Source organism: Drosophila rhopaloa, unplaced genomic scaffold (genome assembly GCF_018152115.1).
Source record: "Drosophila rhopaloa isolate 14029-0021.01 unplaced genomic scaffold, ASM1815211v1 contig_115, whole genome shotgun sequence".
Classification (NCBI taxonomy): domain Eukaryota; kingdom Metazoa; phylum Arthropoda; class Insecta; order Diptera; family Drosophilidae; genus Drosophila; species Drosophila rhopaloa.
In genome coordinates this window covers 19,186,278-19,209,909 of record NW_025334990.1, presented here as the reverse complement: position 1 = coordinate 19,209,909, position 23,632 = coordinate 19,186,278, and the positions used below count along the sequence as shown (strand labels likewise).

The window sequence follows — 23,632 nt, the reverse complement described above, 5'->3', positions numbered from 1 at the left end:
GTATAAGGTAATGACAGTATTATTATTAATAGCTAACTTATGAGTTCTTGTAGGTAAGCGGCTAATATATATCTTTGTTGAAGAGCTGGAGGGCTAGAGCACGGCGACTGGTAAATCACGGATATCCTTGAAGACGACACTGAAGCTATGCCCAAATATCCATGGACACTTCCTTGACAATGCTGATCCTGATCTCCTTTCTGCGTTCCTTTATTTAATTAAGACATTTCGATTCATAAAATATATGTTTAAAAAATAAACAAATTTATACATACTATTTATGCAAAACTTTTACTGTGGGTTGGGACTTGTTAATTTAATAACTTTAATTTTGTGTTTATATTTCAACTTTTATTTCTGTTTTCTGATCAAAGCCCTGGGAAATAAGTGGCAAATGTTGGAATGCCATACCTCATTGAATTCGTTATAAAATTTCCTATCGAGTGGCATTCACAGCTAAAAATTTCAAAATAAATATGGATGATGTAACCCCTTATCAAAAATGCCAAAATCCGGAGATCCGGAAAAACCCACTTTTATTTCGGTTTTTTGATCAAAACCCTGGGAAATAATTGTCAGATGATGGAATGCCATACCTCGTTGAATTCGTTATAAAATTTCCAATCGGGTGGCATTCACAGCTAAAAAATTTCAAATCAGTCGATTTTTGGCAAATATGGATGATGTAACCCCTTATCAAAAATGCCAAAATTCGGGGATCCGGAAAAACCCACTTCTATTTCGGTTTTTTGATTAAAACCCTGGGAAATTAATTGTCAGATGTTGGAATGCCATACCTCACTGAATTCGTTATAAAATTTTCAATCGGGTGGCATTCACAGCTAAAAAATTTCGAATCAGTCGATTTTATCATAAATGCAAAAATCCAAATATCCGGAAAAACCCACTTCTATTTCGGTTTTTTGATTAAAACCCTGGGAAATTAATTGTCAGATGTTGGAATGCCATACCTCACTGAATTCGTTATAAAATTTCCAATCGAGTGGCACCGAAATCCCCTGTCTTTTTTAAGCATTTTGCGATTAGATTAATAGTTTTCATTATACAATTTTATTTATTTTTTTTTTTTAGCGTGCTTTTAAACATTTGATAGAAAAGAGATATTCTAAATTTGATCAACATTTACCCCACGCGTCATTTTATTCAAAAGGCGCGGTCTCCTCCCGTGGACGCCACATTTCACAGACGGGCGAGTGACTTGAGCACTTGAAGTCGTATGCAAATTGACGCAAATTGCCAACGCTCACGTTGACACGCTCGTCATCCCGATCGTGGGCGATCACCGGTGGCAGGGAGCCGCAGAAGAACTGGGCATAGTTCAGGAGGAACAGTTGTGGCGCCTTAAACTCCTGCTCGAATGCATAAGGGCGGTAGCCCCATTTCCTGGAGTCATGGGCCAATCCAAAGAAGGAGTCGTAGGCCAGCTGGAGACCGTTTAGATCCGCCAGGCGTTCTTTCAACGAAACGGCAGGTGTTCCCTCTGCACACTTGATGGCATCTTGGAAGGCTTGCGACTCCCGAATCCCGAGGCCCACAGGTGACTCATTTCCGGAGTAGTCAAAAAGTATACCCTCCTGCTCGAAGGCGTGGTTCATCTCGTGAGCCAGGACGGCTCCCAAAAGACTATGTTGGAAAATGGCATGCTGTCGGTGATCGAACAATGGCCACTGAAGAAATTCCATGGGCACTGTAATGGTGTTCCTTTCGTTTTCATAGAAAGGAGAAGTTCGGGCCTTGATCACATTGTCGTTGACGTAGTAGCGGTGTAGGTCCAGTCTAGATCCCGGTTGTAGTAGACCGGTATGCTGGAGACGGGTTCGTAGCCCCAAAACCTCTATAAGATTGCCCAGGAAACTTGTCTCGGTGAACACAGCACTCTCGTATTGTTTGTCAAAGAACTCTGGCGATTTCTCCTCCGGTAGGTTGCCCACCTTCACCTGAATACCTGCCAATTTAGCCCTCACATAGGCCATCTGGTTTGGCGTGAACTGCAGGCGGTTGGCATCCAAGTATTTGCCGAAAGTTGCCTTCAAACTGTCCAGGATCTCTCGAAGTCGATGGGAATCCTGCTCCCGATTTTGGTACACAAATCGGTCGTATAAATAATTCACACCCAGGGGTAGAAAAGCTCGCATGTGGTGAATACAGGTCTTTGGATTCCGGACTCTAGGTTCGGACTCCTGGATTAAAACCAAGTGGCGCACTCGAAGATACATGTGTTTGGCGCCGCGGTCGAAATCCATCACAAATTGAAAAGCTTCCTGGAGATATTCCACGTCACTAACTTCAAAAAGCAAATGATCTAAATCTTTGGAAGTGTGGTGCACTCCCAATAATTTACCAAATATTAAATGCCACTTAATAATAGGGATTTGCCGTCTAATCTCATTATACGTCCATGTATATACCACTGGATTAGCTTCTCGATATTTATCCTGCAGCTTCTGAATTTTATCCACCAATTGGAGCATTTTATTCTCGTACTCCCAGTCATGGAATCGCAGAAGCTCCAATACCCGGAGGTCACTAATTCTAGAACTCTGATCTGGCATTCTTATCTGCACAACGCGACGAGTGGAATCATTTGTAGCCACATCAACGCGCTCTTCAAAGAATACGCCATTCAAGCCGTGCTCGAGGAATCCTTCTTCATCCCGCAACCATCGCCATATAACTGGTTGAGGATCGCTAAGGTTCAGTTTTAGCGTATCGTCCGTACAGGCTTTGTAATATGATCGCATTTGCTTAATCAGTTGGGGTGTTTGGGTGTCGTTGTCTCCCACATGGCTCTCCATGAATTCCACCATGGCATTAGCAAACTTATCTTCGACCCACTCAAAGTTGTCGACATATTCCGAAGTTTTGGCAAAGCCGCCGCAGGCGAAATTCCAGAATTCTGTGCAGGGTGCGGATGTTCTATTAAGGTTCTTGTGAATCTGGTTTGACGTGGCCACGTTAATATCTATATCCGCCTGGATCAAAACAGAAGAGGTCATTAGAAAAACACACAGCAATTGTAAACTTCCCATGTTGCTCGCACAATTCTTACTAATCAATTAATGAAACAATCAACATATTATCGCAAAGCTCAAATGAGCTTGGACACCTATGATCCAGTGCCAGAGCTTGGGAACGGGAACTGATAAGTCGGTCAATAGAATTCAAAGCTTTTCTGAAAAGGCCAGATCTGCTATATACCAACAACAATTTGAAAAAACCCGCTTTGTGGCTACATTAATCCGAGCTTAGCGTTTATTGAATCCGATCGTTAATTACAACACTGTAGTGGTTCAAACTTCAATTACTAGCTAAGAAAGTTCGCAATATAAAACAGGTAATCGTTTCGGGAATACCTTAACTATATGTCAAAGTCTTAGTCTACTTAAACAAACTGGATCTAAGGTTTTTATTTCTTAAACTTTTGCTTCTTTCCCACATTCGGTCCCGTCTTGGATTTTTTCAGGTGGCCGATTTGCTTGGATTTCTGCTTCAGCTTGTTCTGTTTCTTAATAGGCTTGCCCTCCAGAATTGGTATATCGTCTACATCTATCCGCGGCGCTTTGTCTAATTTGGATGCTTTGGATTTGGGTGGCTGTTGCACTTTTCCTTGCGGTTTCGTCTTAGGATCCTTTGCTTTTGGCTTGGCAGGTGAATCACCGCCATTGGCTGTTGACTTTTTGTCCACGGGTTTGGTTGTTGAATCGCGATCGTTGGCGTTTGCTTGGTTCTTTTTCTTAAACGATTTTGCATCTGCCTTGGGGGCTGGTACATTGCCATTGACTTTGGTCTTTTTAGCCGCAGGTTTGGATGGTGACTCGGTTCCGTTGGTTTTTTCTACCGGCGTCTGCGATTTTTTCTCCTTCTTTTCCAGTGGCTGTTCAGGCTTTGGCTTTTTGGGCGCCTTGACGGGCTGCTCAAACACCTTGGCCACATACTTGGTCTTGCTCTCCTCCCGCTTCTTTTTCTTTAGCTCCTGCTCGATTTCTGTAAAACTGGGTTTTCCGGCTCGCTTGCCTAGCAGTTTTCGAGGACCCTTGTCCTTGGACTCCTCCTCTTCAACCTCCTTTGCAGCTTCTGGTGTGGTCTCTGCCTCGATGGCCTCGTCGAGCTGCTTCTCATCCTCCTCCTGCTGCTCCTTGGTTATGGGTATTGTGTTGGAGAACTTCTTCAGCTTGGCCACGTAAAATCCGTCCATGTTGTGTGTGTGCGGATAGTAGCGCTTGGTAAGGTTTAAGCTGGGATGGAACCGATGCTGCCGGAACTTGGTGAATCCCTCGACGCCAAAGTCCAGACCAGTGGGCACCAGCTTGACATTTCGCTTCTTCAACGCATAGTCGATGACCCACTCGTTCTCCTCGGGCAGCACTGAGCATGTGGAGTACACAATATAGCCCCCGCTCGAGGATTTTGCATCCGTACAATCGATGGCCGTGAGCAGAAGCTTTCTCTGCAAGTTGTAGCATCGCTGAACGTCCACATCCGACTTGGTGGTCTTCACACTGGGGTCCTTGGACACGACGCCGGTGCCAGTGCAAGGAGCATCCAGTAGGACACGATCAAAGCCAGTCATAATATTCCGGAACTTGGTGCCATCTTCACAGCTAACCACTGCATTTACAATTCCCAGTCGATGGAAATTCGCCACAATGGCCTTGATGCGATCTCGATTGGAATCGTTGGCAAACAGCACACCCGTGTTTTTCATGATGGATGCGATGTGGGATCCCTTGCCACCAGGGGCAGAGCACATATCCAGGATGCGTTCGTTCTCCTGCGGAGCAAGAGCCATGACAGGCAGCAGTGAAGAGGCTCCCTGGATCATGTAGTGACCGGCCAAATACTCTGGAGTGGCACCCAGCGGCACCTGCGAGTTGAAGACGACCAATCCCACCTTGGTCCACTTGCCCAGGGGATCCAAGTTGACGCCACGATTAATCAAAGCTCCGGCTAGGTCCCGACGACGTGTTTTTAGAGTATTGGTGCGAATGGTCAACGGACGAGCGATCTAAAACGTTGTTTTTATAGGTACATTATTAACAAATTGTTTAATAAAATTCGTTAATAAATTCACTCACCTCTGACGCCTCCAGATACTCCATGAGTTCGGTCAGCGGCAACATGTCCATCAGCTTCTCCATTAAGAACTCGTTGTAGCTGTAGTACAGGCACAGATCTTTGCGCAGCAAATCGATGTACTCCCCGCGAGATCGATCCGCTTGGCGGTACTTCTTGAAGTCAGAAAGGACCAGGCTGACGTCCTTTATCCGCTGCTGCACCTCCTGCAGGGTAAGGTCCTTCTCGGCCTCTTCCGCTTCGTTGGGCAGCTGGAAAACATCCTGCCGGTCGACGGTTTCAAGCATTTCGTCGTCCGCCAGTTGAGCTTCCTTTGCCTCGCGTTTTTTGAGTTTTTTGTTTGCGCGCTCGATGGGCAGCTTGTCATCATCATCATCGTCGTCCTCATCTTCATCGCTGTCGCTTGCTGCATCGGTACCATCTTCGTCGCCCGATACATCAAAGTCATCATCAGAATTGGCTTCTTCATCATCGGAGAGATCGGCCAGCTTCCCAATTTGAGCGGTGTCATTATCTGAGTCGTCTTCCTCCTCATCGTCCTCTTCTTCTTCGCCGGACTCCTCTGCTTCCAGACCATCCTCGCCATCGGAATCATCTTCCAGCTCAGCTTCGGAATCCTCCTCCAAGTCTTCATCGTCCTTATCTCCATCGGACTCGGGTTCCGGTTGTTTCACTTGTTTCTTTAGCTTTTTGGGCTTCAACCATGCATCGTTGTCGTCTGTGAAGCCTTTGGGTGCCTTCGATTTCTGGCCCTTGGGGGCAGGCACCAGTTGGGGCACCTCCTCATCGGAGGAAGCCTCCTTCTGCTGCACCACCTCCTCGTCCTCATTTTCTGGTTCGCTGTCGCTGTTGTAGGCCGTTTTCCTCTTAACTTGTTGCGGCTGTTTTCCTTTCGCCCGTTTCTCCTGCAGTTTGGCCTTTTGCACAACTTTCTTCTGCTCCCTCTTCACGGATCGCTGCTTCTGTCGGTGGGATAGCTTCTTTTCCTCCTCCTCCATGGGAGCTGAGAAACAAATCATTTCAAATTTAGTCCTGAAAGTTCTAAGGGGGAATCTTTACTAGCACTCACCAAACGATTGCTTGCGAAAGACCGGCGCTCCCTGTTTGCGCGCCTTGCGGCCAGGCCCCTTCTTCGGTTTTTCACTGTACTCAGCCTTGCGACCCATATTTTTAATTTAATTTATCTGGTTTTTTGGAGCCCTTTAAGTTTACTCCACGTGCGCCGCTAAATAGAGGTGGAAAAACATTATTGCTAACATCGATATTTATCCATCTCTATAAGAAAATGGTGGATGTACTCGCTCATATCGATAACGCTGGTGTCTCCGCTAGCAATGCTAACATTGATAATTTTCATCACTAAATACAACGTTTTTCTAACATAAATGTTAAAATTATCACCACGCATTTTACTTTACACAAATAGGTTAAATGCTTTATTAAATTAACCGAAACGATTTTTATAATAAATGTCTTTTAAATAATAGTTTATACATTAGTACGCTTGTTCTAAAAACAGTCCCCCTTAGGCTCTGCCAACGGAACAACAATTAAAATTGAAAATATGTAAATGTAAGTATATGTTAATGTAAATATGTAAGCAAACAGAAAAAAAATCTGAAATTAATTTTTCAATATCTCAACCAGTTTAATTAATAATAAAATGCTAGCACCAGCTTAAAAATCGGCTAAACAATATTATTGCCAATTTGAATTTGAAATCTGTTAGGCGGGCTGCCAACCTGCTGCTGATCGCATAGGTTGGGCAACCCTGTTTTCCAGTTGCTTGGATTGGTCACTGCCCTGTTCAAAAAACTGCGCTTTATTGCGGAAAGTATAAATTATTGCATATAATGGCTTACCTGGAGAAAATAGCAGAGTTTAAGAACTGGGCCACCAGCCTGGGATGCCCGCCCTCTGCGTTGCCCACTGATGATGCGCTGCGAAGGTACGTCTTGGTGGAAGTAAGACAAATCCCACTTTCTAATGGCCAAATTTGGCATTCCTTCAAAAGGATTTTAAAATCCGGCTCCAGTGTGCTCCTGAGGCAGCTGCAGTCCCGCGTCCAGCCGGTGGAATATGTACGGGAGGTCCGCGAAAACCTTCTGATTGCCCAAGTGGCCCGCTACAAGGACAAAATGGTGCCACTGGCTTCCCGGAGCTTCCAGCCACCGGAGCTGCAGAGGTACCAAAAGATCCAGGAGCTAAAGAAGCACGAGGAGAAGGCGGATCAACAGCTGGCCGAGGCCAGAAAGGAGTTCCAGAAACTATCCGCCAGCATCAAGACCAAGAGTGAGTAGCAAACCAACCCAGCAGTGCCCCTATCTAATCGTAGCAATGTTAATCCTCTACAGATATTCAAACTATCAGTGCGGAGAACCGCAAGCAACTGCTCGAAGCGAAGTGCAATATCCTAGAGCTAAAGCTGGAGTCCCTGAACAAGAACTACGACCAGGAGCAGAAGAACAAGGCCCAGATCATCTCCACCACGCCCGTAAAGCAGAGTGCCCGGAATTCCAGCGAGGTGCAGGCCAGCCGGGCCGTGGAGCAGGCTCTCAAGCAGCTTGAGACATTCTACGGGATGTGCGATGAGGGGAATGCGGTCCACAGCCTGTCAGAGGACAAGCAGCGGCTGTGGGACGACATGCGGACCACCTTTGCCGACACACCCAACGCCCTGCTTCTTAACGTCATCATAAAGAGCAAGGAGGAACAGCTGCAGCACATAATGCATTTGAATGAATCTAGGGACAACTGCAACACGGCCAAGTCACCACTGAACAACTACGAGGTAAAGTTGCTGAAGACGAAGGCCGATATGCTGGGCCTGGCGTCCAAATTCCTTGGGGCACAAAAGGAGCTGGAACAGAAGGAGGAACGCTTCTGCCGGGAGTACAGTCTCTTTGTGGACAAGCTGCAGACGAAAGTTTACAGCTTTAATGGCATCAGCTTGGGGGACGAAGAAAACGCCGATGAACTAATCAGCGACTATCTGATGCACTACAACTTGCGCAATTTCAATCGCGCTCAGAACGAATTCCTGCGCGAGCAGATCGAGCAACTGCGGGTGGAGCTGGAGACGAGCGCAAAGCAGCTGGAAAACCACGACCTAAAACTGGGCTCTGTAAGGCAGGTGTATAGCGACGTCAACGCCAGCATCAACCGCATCCAGCAGGACATGGTGCAGCTGTCCCAGATCAAGGAGAAGATCCTCTTCTCACGCAATATGATGAAGAATCTGCTGGACGACATGCAGGCCGCCGCACAGAAGCAGAACGCCAAGTCGCAGCTGTTGAGCACCAAGTTCAGCAATATGTCCATGCTGGGTGTGGAGAGCTTCTGCCTGGCCAACGACAGTGTTTTTTCCAGCACCAAGGTGGACTTCGATGGCAATTGCAGCACCATGAACTCCTCACTGCGTCGCAGCTTCGAGAGCAAAACACTGATGCCTGGGAGCGCAAACACCACCACTCTGGTTGCAGCATCCGGAAGCACTGTACCCTCGCACTTGCTGGAAGTCAATACCTTTGTGGAAATACCGCTGGAGAAGTTGAGCTGCGTGCCACGCGCCTGGTAGATACCTCACATATGCACATCACCATATTTTCAATTAACCAGGAATACGTCCTTTTTCTGACAGCTCCTTCCTTCTGTCGGCCAATCCGCTCATCGTCGAGGCCCAAGAGCTGGCCTCCACTGCCCAACTGGCGCCGGGCTATTTGCTAACCCCCTTCGGCGCTCTGCAGGAAGTCCGCAAACGCATTTTGTGGGCGTCGGCAATTGCCGCACACTCCTCTGACTTGAAATTGAATGTGCAGCCGTTAATTGGTAAGCTCAACTCAGACATTTTGTCTCATATCCGCCTGAGTGGCAAACCAATCTCCCTGTCCTCTAGTTGATCCGCACGATTTGAGGCTGAAGGCGAGTCGTCAGCACGAGGAAATTGACCATTTGCTGGACAACCTGATGGCCATCGGGGTGAAAACTGAATTGCAACTGAAAAAGGCCGAGCGCATCTTCCACTTCCTGCTCGAGAATCCGTTGCGTCGCTATGTTCCCCCTGGTAAGCGATACAATAATGGAAGCTTCGGGGACTACGAGTCCGAGTTCAATCTTTACTATCGCATGGCAACCAATGGGGCTTCGATCAGGGAGCCCCCTAATTACACCGGGCGAAAGCATTCCGAGAGTCGCGATTAGTCTTATTCTTATATTTTAGTTACTTTATCGTTCTCATTTACACATTTTTAAAACTAAATGAATTTATTGTTAAAAACTCACGTTTTTTTTTGTATTATTTTTATTGATTTTTTTGTTGGTTTCAGTTTTGTTTTTTTGTCGTTTTTTATTACAAAGTCGAAATTGATTTTACCCACGCAAAAAGTTGGGTACAAATGCCTTGTTATTCAAAAGATTTTCTTATTGTGCTTAAGAGCTAATAATGTACACAACTTTTGTTTGTTGCCTTTTTTCGAAAATGGATTTTTGCCTCGATTATGGGTTACGTTTTTAATGGGATAGTCTTCGAGTTGTCAGATTTGCGTAACGAAAATACTTTATTATTTATTAAATAAAAATAAAATATTCTCTTAATTGTCGAAGCAAAATCGGAATGCTGTGATGTATCTTGCTTAGATTTAAATATTTAAAACATATACAGTGCCAGATCAGAAAGAAAAACGAAACGGATCAAGCTGAAATGCATCGTTTGCTTCTGGTTGGATTTGAATTTCGAATTGAGTTTGGTTTCAATAGTCTAATAAATTATAGTTCTAGTTATCGTTGGCCCTTTACTTAGCCTACTTAACTTAAGACATAATATTGGACGTTCGAAAATAGGGCTGCGCTAAACGGAAACGAAAGAAGCTACAAAAGTAATGAGACTGGGGACGGGAATCATTTGAGACGACTATTGCGCGGTTATACGATGTGTTTTTCGATATATCTATTTTATATATGTTTATGCATTCGAGGGTTGCGTGATGGATTGAATTTGGAGCGCTTGGAGTCGGCGGGCGTGGGGCCCATTGCCTTATCTGGCGAAGAGCAGCGTCGCCAGGATGCCGACCAGGGCGAACGAGGTGGCGGCCACCTCCTCGGCTCCGGCGAAGTACGCCTGTCCGCAGGCGGGCGGGCACACGGGGATGATGGTCTCGAAGAGATTGACGCGCGCCTCGGCCTCTCCAAAGCGGTTGGTGGCCTTGCACACATAATCTCCGTACTGGCGCTTCTCGATGGTGATCACGCGGAGCGTCGAGTCGGTGTACTCATCGGCGGTGGCGAAGTGCGAGATGCTGTAGTGCTGGTTGTTGGCCAGTTGGATGTCGTCCTTGGTCCACACGATGGCCGGTGGCGGGTAGGCTTCGATGTGGCACTCCAGGTCCATGTCGTACTGCAGGGCCTGTCCCAATCGTGGGCGGGGAACGGTTATAACCGGGGCGAACTCCACTTCCACGTTGATGTTTCGCCGGTCGCCCTTGCTCACTCCGTTGTCGGCCACGCAGTAGTAGGTGCCGCGATCCTCCTTCTTCACTGACTTGATGCGCAGGATGTTGCCCACGTAGGTAGCGCTATCTGGAATAGAGAGATGGATAATGGTTCTCATTAGTCACCTGTGTTTTTGCTTTAACTACAATTTTATACCCTTGCAGAGGGTATTATAATTTTGGTCAAAAGTGTGCAACGCAGTGAAGGAGACATCTCCGACCCTATAAAGTATATATATTCTTGATCAGGATCACCTCCTGAGTTGATATAGCCATGTCCGTCTGTCCGTCTGTCCGTCTGTCCGTCTGTCTGTCCGTCTGTCCGTCTGTCTGTTTCTACGCAAACTAGTCTCTCAGTTTTAAAGCTATCGAGTTGAAACTTTGCACACACCCTTCTTTCCTTTGCACGCAGTATATATGTCGGAACGGCCGGGATCGGCCGACTATATCCTATAGCTGCCATATAACTGAATGATCGGAAATGCCATAACTTTGGTGTTTGTAAAGTTAGGAAGTTGAAATTTTCTATGGGTTTTATATTTGGCCAATCAATTCGACCTACCAAATTTCAAAGGGATCGGCCGACTATATCCTATAGCTGCCATATAACTGATTTATCGGAAATGCCATAACTTTGGTGTTTGTGAAGTTAGGAAGTTGGGATTTTCTATGGGTTTTATATTTGACCAATCAATTCGTTATCAGCTTGTTAGAAAAAAACAGATGTCTTAGGACCCGTCAATAACACAAAAATAATTCATGGAATTGGATTTTTATCAACACGATCTATTTTTTGGCAATTTTGGTTTGCTCAAGAAACTGGATTCCACTTAACAAAAACCAGACCGAAAATTGTTATTTTGACTTTTATGTATAAAAACCTACTACCTATTTTGTTTTAAATGTAAAACCGTTTTTAAATAAAAATCACGGTAGTCCTTTAGCAATATAAGTGCCAATAACTATTAAATTTGTAGCCTGGAAAAAAGCACTTTGTAATGGTAGTCTTATCATTAAAATTAAACCATTTTTTTATATTTGCAGAGGGTATTATAATTTTGGTCAAAAGTGTGCAACGCAGTGAAGGAGACATCTCCGACCCTATAAAGTATATATATTCTTGATCAGGATCACCTCCTGAGTTGATATAGCCATGTCCGTCTGTCCGTCTGTCCGTCTGTCTGTCCGTCTGTCTGTTTCTACGCAAACTAGTCTCTCAGTTTTAAAGCTATCGAGTTGAAACTTTGCACACACCCTTCTTTCCTTTGCACGCAGTATATAGTCGGAACGGCCGGGATCGGCCGACTATATCCTATAGCTGCCATATAACTGATTTATCGGAAATGCCATAACTTTGGTGTCTGTGAAGTTAGGAAGTTGGGATTTTCTATAGGTTTTATATTTGACCAATCAATTCGTTATCAGCTTGTTAGAAAAAAACAGATGTCTTAGGACCCGTCAATAACACAAAAATAATTCATGGAATTGGATTTTTATCAACACGATCTATTTTTTTGGCAATTTTGGTTTGCTCAAGAAACTGGATTCCACTTAACAAAAACCAGACCGAAAATTGTTATTTTGACTTTTATGTATAAAAACCTACTACCTATTTTGTTTTAAATGTAAAACCGTTTTTAAATAAAAATCACGGTAGTCCTTTAGCAATATAAGTGCCAATAACTATTAAATTTGTAGCCTGGAAAAAAGCACTTTGTAATGGTAGTCTTATCATTAAAATTAAACCATTTTTTTATATTTGCAGAGGGTATTATAATTTTGGTCAAAAGTGTGCAACGCAGTGAAGGAGACATCTCCGACCCTATAAAGTATATATATTCTTGATCAGGATCACCTCCTGAGTTGATATAGCCATGTCCGTCTGTCCGTCTGTCCGTCTGTCTGTCCGTCTGTCTGTTTCTACGCAAACTAGTCTCTCAGTTTTAAAGCTATCGAGTTGAAACTTTGCACACACCCTTCTTTCCTTTGCACGCAGTATATATGTCGGAACGGCCGGGATCGGCCGACTATATCCTATAGCTGCCATATAACTGAATGATCGGAAATGCCATAACTTTGGTGTTTGTAAAGTTAGGAAGTTGAAATTTTCTATGGGTTTTATATTTGGCCAATCAATTCGACCTACCAAATTTCAAAGGGATCGGCCGACTATATCCTATAGCTGCCATATAACTGATTTATCGGAAATGCCATAACTTTGGTGTTTGTGAAGTTAGGAAGTTGGGATTTTCTATGGGTTTTATATTTGGCCAATCAATTCGACCTACCAAATTTCAAAGGGATCGGCCGACTATATCCTATAGCTGCCATATAACTGAACGATTGGAAATGCCATAACTTTGGTGTTTTTAAAGTTAGGAAGTTGGGATTTTTATGAGTATTAAGAATGCATCATATGAATAATTTTGGAGAATATAATTTACAGAGTATTCTGCAAGGGTATATCAACTTCGGCTCCGCCCGAAGTTAGCTTTCCTTTCTTGTTATTATTGATTATGGCAATGACTGTTAATACTGACTTGAATACACAAAGTTTTAAACTAACCATAAAACTAGATACTTAAAACCACAGTACTTAAAAGTTCAATAGGCAATCATACATATATCTAACACACTTGAAATCAAAAACTCTTAGTTCATTTAAAATCTATAATACTACATATCAACATAGACAATTGCTTTTAGTGTGGTGCAACCATTTTCATTATAGGTTTAATCTTATCCGCTGTTTAAGCGATGCGCGTTCGAGTGCGAACACATCCACTAGCCATTAATGGAGCAGCTCTAAACGCTCTCGGTGGCAATCTATTGTGTTTGTGCAGCGGGGGCAGAGTCAAAAATCCGATTTTAATGAGCCAACCCGGAGCACATCCGTTGGCACTAGCGGGTGACCTTTTCCAGTGTCCACGCTCTGTGGAAGGCGCCCAGAGAAACAATGGCAGCGTTAATGACCTCTAACAAGTAAAGCATTTTGTTTGGGCCTCTGTGCGTTTGCGTTGCCAACTAATTTTGAAAAACGGAGTTCGCCTGCACTTAGCCATGAGTGCTAGGAAGGAATGGGATTGGGAACTGGAAGGGGTAGGAGCTGAGCAACTGAAGCGTGAACGTGAATGGGAATAGGAATTGCACTGCGAATGCCGAATGCGAAATGCGAAAGGTGCTCCGGGTTCATAACCGGAAGTTGGCTCAGCTCGTCGGGGGAAACGAGGGTGTATGATGCAGTGGAAACGAGTGCAATGAGCCTAGGGATCTGTTCCCTCATCCACACACAGATACTACCCGCTTCTGTGTGCGTGTCTGTGGCTGCTCTTCAAACATTTGCCAAAACAATTCAGGCTCAAACAATTGACACAAACTACATGGAGCAGTTGTGCACTGGGAAAAGTACGTGTCTATATTTCTAGAAATATACTTTTCCCTTTCGTATTTTTGGATTATTCGCACTGAAAAAGTATTAGAAAATACTGAAAGCTAATAGACGAAAATATCACAAGCAATGGTTTTGAAGAGCAAAGATCCCATATTTTGTAACACAATGTTAAAGTATTTTTTTCTGTGCTTAAATAGAGGTGGGCTGGCAAGGAGCCGTATAAACCCGAGGAGCATTGACCAAAGCTCTGGAATGCCCTGAAAATATGTTTTATGCGAATTGCACATAAATGCGGGCCACAAGCCAAAGGGGGGAAACTCGAGTGCGGCTTGTGTCTGCTCAACTGAAACATTTCAAATTAATTGCGCCTGGGAATCGAAGTAACACATTTCATTAAAATTGGATTGACAGCCCACCCCTCCGCCCTAAAACAGAGCCCTCGTGTTAGCAATGGGTTAAGGCGGTGGCCCAACAACTGCATCGGTTGACGAGCTAAAATGGCATCGTGATGCGGGCATCTGAGAAAACAACGAAACAAACTCATTTCAATATTAGAAAAGCACACACGAACAGAAGTACCCGTCTTCAATAAATGCATATATATCTCAAAGCAGACTTGTAGAGTGCGAGAGAGCAGGCGAGGGCTTTGTTTAATTAGTCCAATGGAAAATGATTCACGTCGGATTAAAGTGTCATGAGTGGAACACATTTGTGTTTGTACAATTGGGCGGGAACCTAAAGTTTTCAGATTCTCTTCTCGAAATGGTAAACTATATAACTATACAAACTCCAACTTATTACAAGTTGGAAAAACAAAGGAAGATTTATTACTCTAAGTTTTGAATCTTTTCAATTTTCAATTTAAGTTAAAATTGTCCGAAATTAAGTAAAAGACAATTTTTTCGTGCCACTACAATTTGCTAACATTACCGGCCAGATAAAACCCACACAATATTCTCAGGCCTCTCGCATCAATAAAGATGCAAGTAGTTAAAGTTGACTAGGACTACTCCCTACTCAGCAAGTAAAATCAGTGGCGTTTGTAACTTACGAGCGCTCACTGTGAATATTCGGAGGGCCGCAGCCTAAAACAGGTTCTTTCTCTATATCTAGCCCAGAAGTGATCTCAGATTCGGTTTTTGTTGCCCTTTACCTTGCAGTCAGCTCTGCGTTTGGCAGCATGACTTCGGCCCTATATACAAACCAGATAACCCTGGATCGAATGCAGTTGTAAGTGCAATGGATACATTTATAGTTCACAGACTACCCACTCGTAATGTCAAGTGGGTAGGCCCAGCATAGTGTTACTATTTGTTATTTATTTTCTGATGGACTACCGCGCATTCGCTGGACTGTGAAATGATATGCAAGTCAGGTACAAAAGAGCCCAGGAATTTCAGAACTTCAAACGTTCCCAAACATTTGTCGCCTGTAAACCGATATACCGTTAGAGTGTAAGAACTGAAAAACTCTTTATGTTTGCGATGGGGTCACGCATGCGCGTAATTGGGGCGTGTCAGAAAGTGGCAATGTTTAATTGCTAATTAGTTATGCGACACAAACAAAGAAGCGGAGAGATGTGGCAGAGAGAAGAAATTAAATACATCTGCCAGTTTCTTGAATACAAGATATTTCTCTTTCGCTCTTTGGCATTCATAAATGCAGAATGAATGCCTTGAATTGACTCCAGACGCAATGTTTGCGACACTTTGAGGGTTCGAATTCATGAACTAGAGCAGAAAGTCATTGAAACAGAACACCCCTAATGGAAGATGAATGGCTTGGCTATGTGAATTTGCGATACTCCAGAGTTCATGAATCGAAAACATAGTAATGGGGTCATATTACGAAAACCAGACTCGTATATCACTCGATAATGAGCTCAAGGCAATGGTTGGGATGGGGTTCTAAATACCTTTTCTTCGATTCGTGATCTATTTGCTATTTGAACCTGGTTTTTTATCCCTCTGTTTGCTATTCCCCGATGCTCTTTTCAATAAATAACCATTACGGATTGACAAATTAGGAGTACATTTTAGTTCTATCAAACTAATAAGAGAGGCTGCAATCAAAAACCCGCATTTCAAAGATCCACAAAAGATATGTATTCCATACAATATCCAGCGGAAATAGCTCTCAACTCCATATCATGCCAACCAACATCCATCATTCCGAATGGTGCGGAGTAATTTCAGTTACTAATGAGAGAATTAAAAACACTTTGCTCCGGGCAGGATGATGATGGTGCGTCCATCTCTGACTCGGCAATCTCTGACAACTAATGAAAGGAAAACAGAAACTCGGAGACTCAGGAACAGAAAGAAAAGAGAGTGCAGGCAGAAAGATGAAAACTCAAAAGGTAATGAAAACCCCGACATGGCAGGCGGGCGGGTCCACATTTGTTTTAGGCCCTTCCTGCAATGAAACCTGTCTGGAACTCTGTCTCCGCCTGCCATCAGGCGAAATGAAAACAACGTTGCTAACGCAACACCCCTTGTGCCCCGATCCCGATCTCCGTCCCCTGAGCAAACAACCAGAGATAAATTGTCAGTTAAAGGCAACGAAAACAGAGCTAAAGAAAAGAAAAGTTGTGCAAAGGCAGAGGTGAGAATTCTGTTTGGGATATTGGGTAGGTGGATGGGGAAGGGGAAGGTGAGAAGTGCAGGCAGGTAGGGACAGTGGGATGGCCTGAAAGGATGCATCTCCTTTGTGCCGCTGCAGAGGAAATGGAAAATGGAAAATGCAGGGGAAAGAGCGGACAGGTGTAGTGTGTGACTTGCATGACCCGCTATGATCTAAAAGCCGGGTCTAGGTCTAGGCGCTTGGATGACTTTCAGCGCCCCGTCAACTGCGCGCTCGCTTGGAAAATTTGTTACAAGCTGGTGGAAAGGGTTGGTTGCTCTGCTACCGTTTCTAATTTTTCATAAACTACTTAAAGCGACAAACGCCGCCGACCGCCATTTTGTGAGGTGGCAAAACAACCACCCAAAGGGCAGGACGCGTCCACCTCGGGGAAATGGAAATTGACTGGCATGCAAAAAATATCCGCACCAATCACAGGGCCAGACGCTTTTTTCGCCCTCCGCCGAGAGGGAAAACGTGTGACGGGCAACAACAACTAACCGAAATAACATTGATGCAAGCGCTTTCCCTTTCCCATTAAGTCTAGGCCTGCGGCCATATTTGTTTTTTCCCCATTCAATTTCCTGCAATTTGGCCAGCGACTCCGGCGGGAAGTCTTCCTGGCGAACTTAGGAAAATGCAGGAAAAGCCTCTCTCCGGGCTCTTCAAATGTCAACTGATTCAGCGACGGTTCTGTGAACCGAACGTTGCCATGTGGAAATTATGAATGTTAATGCGGCACGTCAACAATGTGTGACTCATCATAATTTAAAACACGGACTGGCAAAGGCAATGCAAAGGCTAAAAGCCAAATGCCGAAGCGGGTGCGCTTTTAATGACGCTCCGTATTACTTGCGCCCGATGCACACATCCCATCCGAAATGAGAAACCGAGAGAACCCAACCACCCAACATATTATGGCTCCAGGGCATGTCACAGATGGGTCATGTCCCTCGTTCCTCGCACGTATCCATTTTGCCCTTCCCGTTTGGGTGGGCAGAAATCCAATTAAAAAAGTGCACACTGTGTTTTGGCTCTAACACGATTTTTACTTTTTGGGGTAACGCTTGGGTATCAATAGATGGTTCAGTTAAATTGATTTGAATGTGATGTACATTGGTAATGGTTTTACCAAGTCAGCAAATTTCATCATTGTTCATGCGTAAATGTCAAGTTGAGCAAGCATTCCAAGAAAATCCATTCATAGTCATGTATTTTAGTATTCATCTCGCAACTGATGTATTACTTTTTGCATTCTTAACAAAATGAAACGCTTTCTTGGCCCAGAAGTGAAGTGGATTGAGTTGATTAAACCCACGAAGAGCGTTTACGCTACTTTTCCCCTGCTAACAGCATCTGCCATTGATTGCCCAAGAACACCTGGTAAATGCGAGACCAGAAGCTGCAGTTCCTACTCCCCTGTACTCTTGTGGAAAAATTGCATGCCTCTGCAAATTTGTCGCCTCTTCCTGTTTTGTCACCCAAACTCATCAAGGAACATCAACATGGGGCGACGGCTTCTGGCTGATGTTGCCGTAACCGCTGCACATACATATCGAGCATATAACAAGCTCTTGAGACATGTGAATGCACCCACTTTGGTGGGCCTTCGCCATGAAACCACACAGCACAGAGTGACATGGATCCACCCTCCGTTCGGCCGAGCCACCCACAACCATCCACCGAACCACCGACAGACAAAGCCACAGAGGCTGTGTTGTTGACTTTTCAAAAGTGATTTTCTTCGTCGAGTAGTACATTATAGCTGGCCGGGAGTTATGCTGCCTGGCATGCCATTTATTGGATTACACTCCACTCCACTTCTCCGCGCAAGGGAAACTCAATTGCAGACTGTACTTGCTCGGCTGGCAATCATAAATCAAGGAATTGTAAAGAAAACTATTAAAATAGCAATTATGCCAAAAAAGAACTGGATAAGCGAGTGAAGGAAGGCTGACCGACGTAAATCCCTTGTGAGCCGAGTGCCTAAATAAATATTGGCCAAGTCCCAGGGCAAACAATGAGATTTAGGATTGGGTTGGGGGTTGGAAAAGCCGCGTGTCCTTTGAGTGAGAATGTGAGTGTGATAAGGATTAAAAAGCCGGTCTGAAGGTGAAACATGCAGCTAAGAGTGCTAAACAAATAAGGGAATTGCCACACCAAAAATGTATGTGAAGTGAAAGGAATTCTCTACACAGTGGAAAAAGGTTAAATGATTAAGCACCTATTAAAAATACTTCATTTTACTATGTCAGATTTGCATACGAACTTTTATGATCGAAATAACTTGTTATTGCCATTTGAAAAAGTTCATTGACAGAAAAACCAATGAATATTCTAAACAAATACGTCAGTTTGGTTTATGTCTCCTTTCATTGAAATCAAAAATACTACAACACTATTTTAAATTTAAAAACGATGTATACACTAATATTTTATAGTGTACTTAGTGTACTTTCCATTTGTGATAAGCCGATAAAATGGGAAGGTATATGCGAAATGGCTTAATGGACAGGCGGAAACTGGGACGATTTAGTCGACCATTGCAGCTATTAACTAACAAGTTATTACTTCAAGCTGAGTAACTACCACAAAGGGCTGGTTCTCTGCTGATTCTCTGCAATTTGTTGGCTGACTGAAAGCAGCCAGTTGGCCCCATGTTGACCAAGTGGTCGTTGCCCCAGCAACCAACATTCACAAACAGGTTTTCCACAACGCTTTTGGTACGTCATCGGCGTTTATCGTTCCCGTTCTCGTTTTGCCTTTGCCTCTGCCTCTGACTTTGCAACTGCCAACTGAAGCGGCCATAAACAATGCATCCCACGGCAAACAGGAAGAGGAAACGGCAGCAGCAGGACAAATAAAAACATATCCACCATCAAAGGATTCGCCACTCCTCTTCTAATTACGAGTGTGCCAAACCTAATTGCTTGCAAATATTTTAAAACTCAGACCCTGCAGCTGCTGCCCTTTGGCAACTGAGGAATTTCATTATACATATTTCATTTCCATTATGCATCAACAACCGGGGGAACTAATTTCGTGCACGGCCTGTTGAAATCTCGAGTTGAGCATCAATTGCGCATCGAAATGTTTAAGCGTAAATATTATTAACATTAAGATTTGCACCCTTGCACTTGCGTTTGATGGCGAAATTGGAATACTTGATCATGCTCACTTGAGTCTAATTCGCAATTTGCCAGCAAACACAATTTGCATGAAGGTTAATCAAGAGTTTAGTCGAGGGAGAGTGGATTGTGGATTGTGATGGCAGTAACTGCGGACATGAAGGGAGTACGGACTCCCCGAAGTGATCTGTGCGAGAATCGAAGCAGAACTCGTGTACTCTCACATAATTGAACAATTAAAGTTAATTTAGCCTGATCCATGATCCTCGATCCCTCGAACAGATAAGATCTGTAAGATGCTTCGCTTCCGGCTGCCCAACAATAACCCAAATGTCGACAGCTGTCGACGTTTGAAAATTCAGCAAAAGTGGAATTTTAATTTTTGCTTTCTTTGCACAAATGGTCTGCTGCCTCGCTTTTTTATTCGATGGGCCAAGGTGAGGTTTATTATGGCAACAGATTTTGCAGGGGCAGCATATAAAGCAGATAGCTCCAGGTGCCAGGTGCCAGGTGCAAACACTGCACATGTCTGTGTTTACTCAATGGCTATCTACCAACTTTGTTTGGCCGTTCAATATAAAAAAACACAAACCAATCGATTTGCATGGCAACGCACAAATTGGCATGGACTCTGGGCTCAACACCCTGGAAACTGGTGGGCTAGCGAGCGGAAACGGTTGATTAGGGGTTCCTCACTTGGACCCTGGGCGGAGCGGCAAAAGGTAGGGTTAGGATCAGGATCAGGGGTTGTTTAGATCGAGGGGCAAGGGCGAACCGCTCGCGGCTTGTTTGTTTGCATCTCTTACATTGTGCTCGCCCCAGGAACCAACTGCCTTTGTTTGGGTTACCTTTTTAGCTTGTAATTTATATATATTTTGTATACTTCGATTGTATTTCGCCGCTTATCAAAATAAGAATTATGTAGAGGAGGGGGAAGGGGTATTTTCAGGGGTGTGGGCCTGGGAGTTTTTCAGGGGGCGCAGCCCATTTGCCATGCTCTCAGGATCCCTTTGTTTGCGTATGTTTGCTGTTTACTCGCTCCCTCTCTGTTTCATTTTTGTATTTTGTATTTTTCATTTTTTATCCCACCCAAAAGCCCAGACCGTGTCTGATGTGTAAGGAACAGCCCTCTGCCGCGTTTTGCACGGGTTGTTTACGCCCGTACTCGGAGACCCGGAGACCATCAAACGGTCCGTGGAACGTTTTCAAGTTGCGGAAGCAATTGCGCGTGCTGAAGTTGTCGAATGCCTCAGAAACTCGAATGGGAATGGAAACGTGAAACGTGAAATGCGGCACAAAGGCTGCAAGGAGTCCTCGTCAGTGCACGTCCGCCCCCTTTTCCCGGGTATACTATGGTACCTATGGAAACCCCTTGCTTCCCCCCGCCACATTTGACTCGGCTCGTTGGCGCATTTCAAAGCACTGGACGAACTGTTTGGTTTGCCTAAGCGCTTTAAATTAGAGCGTGGAAAAGTGTGAAACTCCTGGCAAATACTGGACCTCAAACCCATGGGCACTTCTGATTTATGGCTAAAAAAGTTGAGCCTTTTTTGGACTGCCATGGAGCGTATCCAACTCGTTGCGGTTGGGTTTTATAGCCTGCTGTAGGGCACGCCTAGTTTTTGACCAAATAGGGCGCACTCAATGTCGCGGCCATTAAAGATTGCACAAGCAAGCTTACACTTACAAAACCCCTGGAACTAAGATAGCTCTTAACTACAGTATGGCCTGAAAGGGTGTGTCCGCGAGTCGATTCTAGGAAATAAGCATCTATCGGATTAGTTATACTAATTACTTTTCGGTCGCCACGCAAATGACGCTGCAATCTTGTTAAGGGAAACCATTATGTCGGATCGAGGGTCAGAGTTCAGGTAAAGATCGGGATCGGCAAAGAACAGCAGCACCTGTATGGGATTAACCTTGTGAGAAGGTTCTATTGTACCATCTACCTGGATTCTATATTAGTTTATTGTTTTATTAGCTTTTCCTTCTTTTCAAGAAATTCTGTAAGTGCAAAGAAACGAAAACAATTTGTAGACAACATTTGCACTTGTCCGACCTGGATTTTCCCAAGAAAATGGACAGCATTTTTGAAATGGGGTGTACATCTTTAATGTGAAAGAAAAGATAATTTTCCTGGTAATCTTCGACAAATTATTTTATGCGAACCAAAATAATGATAACATTTGCACTTTTACAATCGAGTGTTTATGGATTATGGTTTAATCTACTGAGTGCTAAGTATTTTTATTTCTTTGTTTTTTGTTAATTAATATATACTTATCAATGTATATGATATTTATAATTAACAAATAAACGAAGATTAAGAAATGTTGCCTAATTGACAGAAGATTCAAATTTCATAAAGGAAATATGTAAGAAAGCTAATGCTTGCGCAGCAAAACACAGTTAAAATAAGTTGAAAATAATAAGTCACACAAAAATAAAAAAAGACTCTTTAACAGAATTTCCAAATTCTCTTATTTGTTAGATATTTTTTTTGAAAACCCGTTAAAAGGGAAAAACAAACAAAGGGTAGCAATGGGAACCAAGTCAAGAGAAGGTGAAAACGGGCCCAAAGAATGAGCTAAAAATCAATCTTGTGTTGCGAAACTTAGCCCTCGAACAGGTTGGGGGAGGCAAAGCCAGGGCTAGCCCCCTTTTAGTGGCACAACAAGCCGAATAAACAAAACTGAGGTGACGCCTGAGTGAGTCACGGTCACTCACACTGGAGCCCAGTTAAAAGTATTCAGTTAAAAGCCTGAGCCAAAGCGGGACGGACAGAGCGACGGGCCCAAAGAGCGGGAGCAAAGAGAGAGGAGCAGAGAACAGCGCCCCAACCAGCGAGAGCTGACTTACCCACCGTAACCCAAGTATGTAACTTACGAATAACTAAAAACAAACACATGTAGAAGGTTGCGAAACTCACCCGTGGGCAGAATGGCATTGTTCTCGCGCCGCCAGGTGATAGTGGGGGTGGGGTAGCCGCTGGCATAGCACTCCATCTGGACCTCGCTGCCTTCGCCGGCCACCACCGACTGCGTGGAGTTGTCGGAGATGACCGGAGGACGCCGCACGGACAGCTGCACGTTGGCGCTGACCTTGTGTACGACGGAGATGACGACCTGGCAGGTGTAGGTGCCCGCGTCCGTCTCCTGGATGTCCTTGATCTGCAGCTTGTAGGTGGAGGAGTTGGGATCGTAGCGCAGCGAGAAGCGCGAGTCCTTGATGACCAGCGTGGAGCCCGTGGACAGGAAGACGGGATCGCTGTCCGTCTTCAGGAACAGCACATTGTACTCTTTGGCATACTGCACCGAGCAGTCGAACTCCACGGTTCCGCCGATATCCTTGATCTGCTCCTGCGTGATGTAGGATATGGTCGGCGTTCGCTGGGCCCTCGTCTGGTGGAAAACAACGACTAGGAGCAAGGTGCTCCACACGCAATTCAAGATACTCAAGCGCCTCATCTTGTGAACTGACTTTTTAGCACCACACCCTGCAAGCGCGCGATATCTATTTATCTTTATCTTTTCTCAAGAGAACAGAGAGCGCGACGCGACGTCTCCAAAGCCAAAGAAATTAAACCTATCGACGTTTCTTTCTGTTGCGCGGCTAACGTGGATGCTGGCTGCAGTCTCAACACCTGCCTTCTCGCTCTAAGCTGGTTTCAAACTCGCTCTCTCGATCAGTCACGAATTTTCGGTCAAGACGGGGAATCGCGCCAGAGAGTCAACTTCACTGTTCGAATGTCGCGGTACGAATGAAACCCAGGCTTTGAAAAGTGCGCACTCCAGAGCGCGGGTTGCCTAGAGATGGGCATTCAAAATGTGCCTAAATAAGGCAGGCTGGTCTATCGGTGGGAAACTTTCTTTGACAATGACCCAAGCCGTACAGTGGTGACTCTAACAAAA

The 23,632-nt window shown here is 44.5% G+C and overlaps 4 protein-coding genes across 4 annotated transcripts; 1 reads left to right on the top strand and 3 right to left on the bottom strand.

Moving 5' to 3' along the window:
* Positions 1 to 1,052: 1,052 nt before the first annotated feature.
* LOC108047966 (endothelin-converting enzyme 2) lies at positions 1,053 to 3,074 on the bottom strand. The gene has a single exon (XM_017128405.2). The coding sequence runs from the start codon at positions 3,048 to 3,050 to the stop codon at positions 1,161 to 1,163; it is 1,890 nt and encodes a 629-aa protein (XP_016983894.1). The 5' UTR covers positions 3,051 to 3,074; the 3' UTR covers positions 1,053 to 1,160.
* Positions 3,075 to 3,251: 177 nt separating this feature from the next.
* LOC108047965 (25S rRNA (cytosine-C(5))-methyltransferase nop2) lies at positions 3,252 to 6,350 on the bottom strand. Its single transcript, XM_017128404.2, has 3 exons — positions 6,164 to 6,350; positions 5,097 to 6,097; positions 3,252 to 5,026 (listed from the first exon to the last, which is right to left on the bottom strand). Exons 1-3 carry the CDS (start codon positions 6,258 to 6,260, stop codon positions 3,428 to 3,430), a joined length of 2,697 nt encoding a protein of 898 aa, XP_016983893.1. The 5' UTR covers positions 6,261 to 6,350; the 3' UTR covers positions 3,252 to 3,427.
* A 498-nt stretch (positions 6,351 to 6,848) lies between these two features.
* On the top strand, positions 6,849 to 9,374 carry LOC108047956 (augmin complex subunit dgt5). Its single transcript, XM_017128391.2, has 5 exons — positions 6,849 to 7,042; positions 7,109 to 7,386; positions 7,449 to 8,667; positions 8,735 to 8,922; positions 8,990 to 9,374. Exons 1-5 carry the CDS (start codon positions 6,948 to 6,950, stop codon positions 9,292 to 9,294), a joined length of 2,085 nt encoding a protein of 694 aa, XP_016983880.1. The 5' UTR covers positions 6,849 to 6,947; the 3' UTR covers positions 9,295 to 9,374.
* Positions 9,375 to 9,391: 17 nt separating this feature from the next.
* LOC108047957 (lachesin) lies at positions 9,392 to 23,495 on the bottom strand. The gene is made up of 2 exons (XM_017128392.2): positions 22,651 to 23,495; positions 9,392 to 10,668 (listed from the first exon to the last, which is right to left on the bottom strand). Exons 1-2 carry the CDS (start codon positions 23,186 to 23,188, stop codon positions 10,127 to 10,129), a joined length of 1,080 nt encoding a protein of 359 aa, XP_016983881.1. The 5' UTR covers positions 23,189 to 23,495; the 3' UTR covers positions 9,392 to 10,126.
* Between the last annotated feature and the right edge of the window lie 137 nt (positions 23,496 to 23,632).

Bases quoted from the DNA above. Each gene is read 5' to 3' on its own strand.
- LOC108047966 (XM_017128405.2), bottom strand. From the start codon at position 3,050: ATGGGAAGTTTACAATTGCTGTGTGTTTTTCTAATGACCTCTTCTGTT.
- LOC108047965 (XM_017128404.2), bottom strand. From the start codon at position 6,260: ATGGGTCGCAAGGCTGAGTACAGTGAAAAACCGAAGAAGGGGCCTGGC. The intron at 6,098-6,163 runs GTGAGTGCTAGT...TTTGTTTCTCAG, and splicing joins CTTTCGCAAGCAATCGTTTG to CTCCCATGGAGGAGGAGGAA. The intron at 5,027-5,096 runs GTGAGTGAATTT...ACAACGTTTTAG, and splicing joins AGTATCTGGAGGCGTCAGAG to ATCGCTCGTCCGTTGACCAT.
- LOC108047956 (XM_017128391.2), top strand. From the start codon at position 6,948: ATGGCTTACCTGGAGAAAATAGCAGAGTTTAAGAACTGGGCCACCAGC. The intron at 7,387-7,448 runs GTGAGTAGCAAA...AATCCTCTACAG, and splicing joins CGCCAGCATCAAGACCAAGA to ATATTCAAACTATCAGTGCG. The intron at 8,923-8,989 runs GTAAGCTCAACT...CCTGTCCTCTAG, and splicing joins GAATGTGCAGCCGTTAATTG to TTGATCCGCACGATTTGAGG.
- LOC108047957 (XM_017128392.2), bottom strand. From the start codon at position 23,188: ATGAGGCGCTTGAGTATCTTGAATTGCGTGTGGAGCACCTTGCTCCTA. The intron at 10,669-22,650 runs GTGAGTTTCGCA...TCTCTATTCCAG, and splicing joins CAATGCCATTCTGCCCACGG to ATAGCGCTACCTACGTGGGC.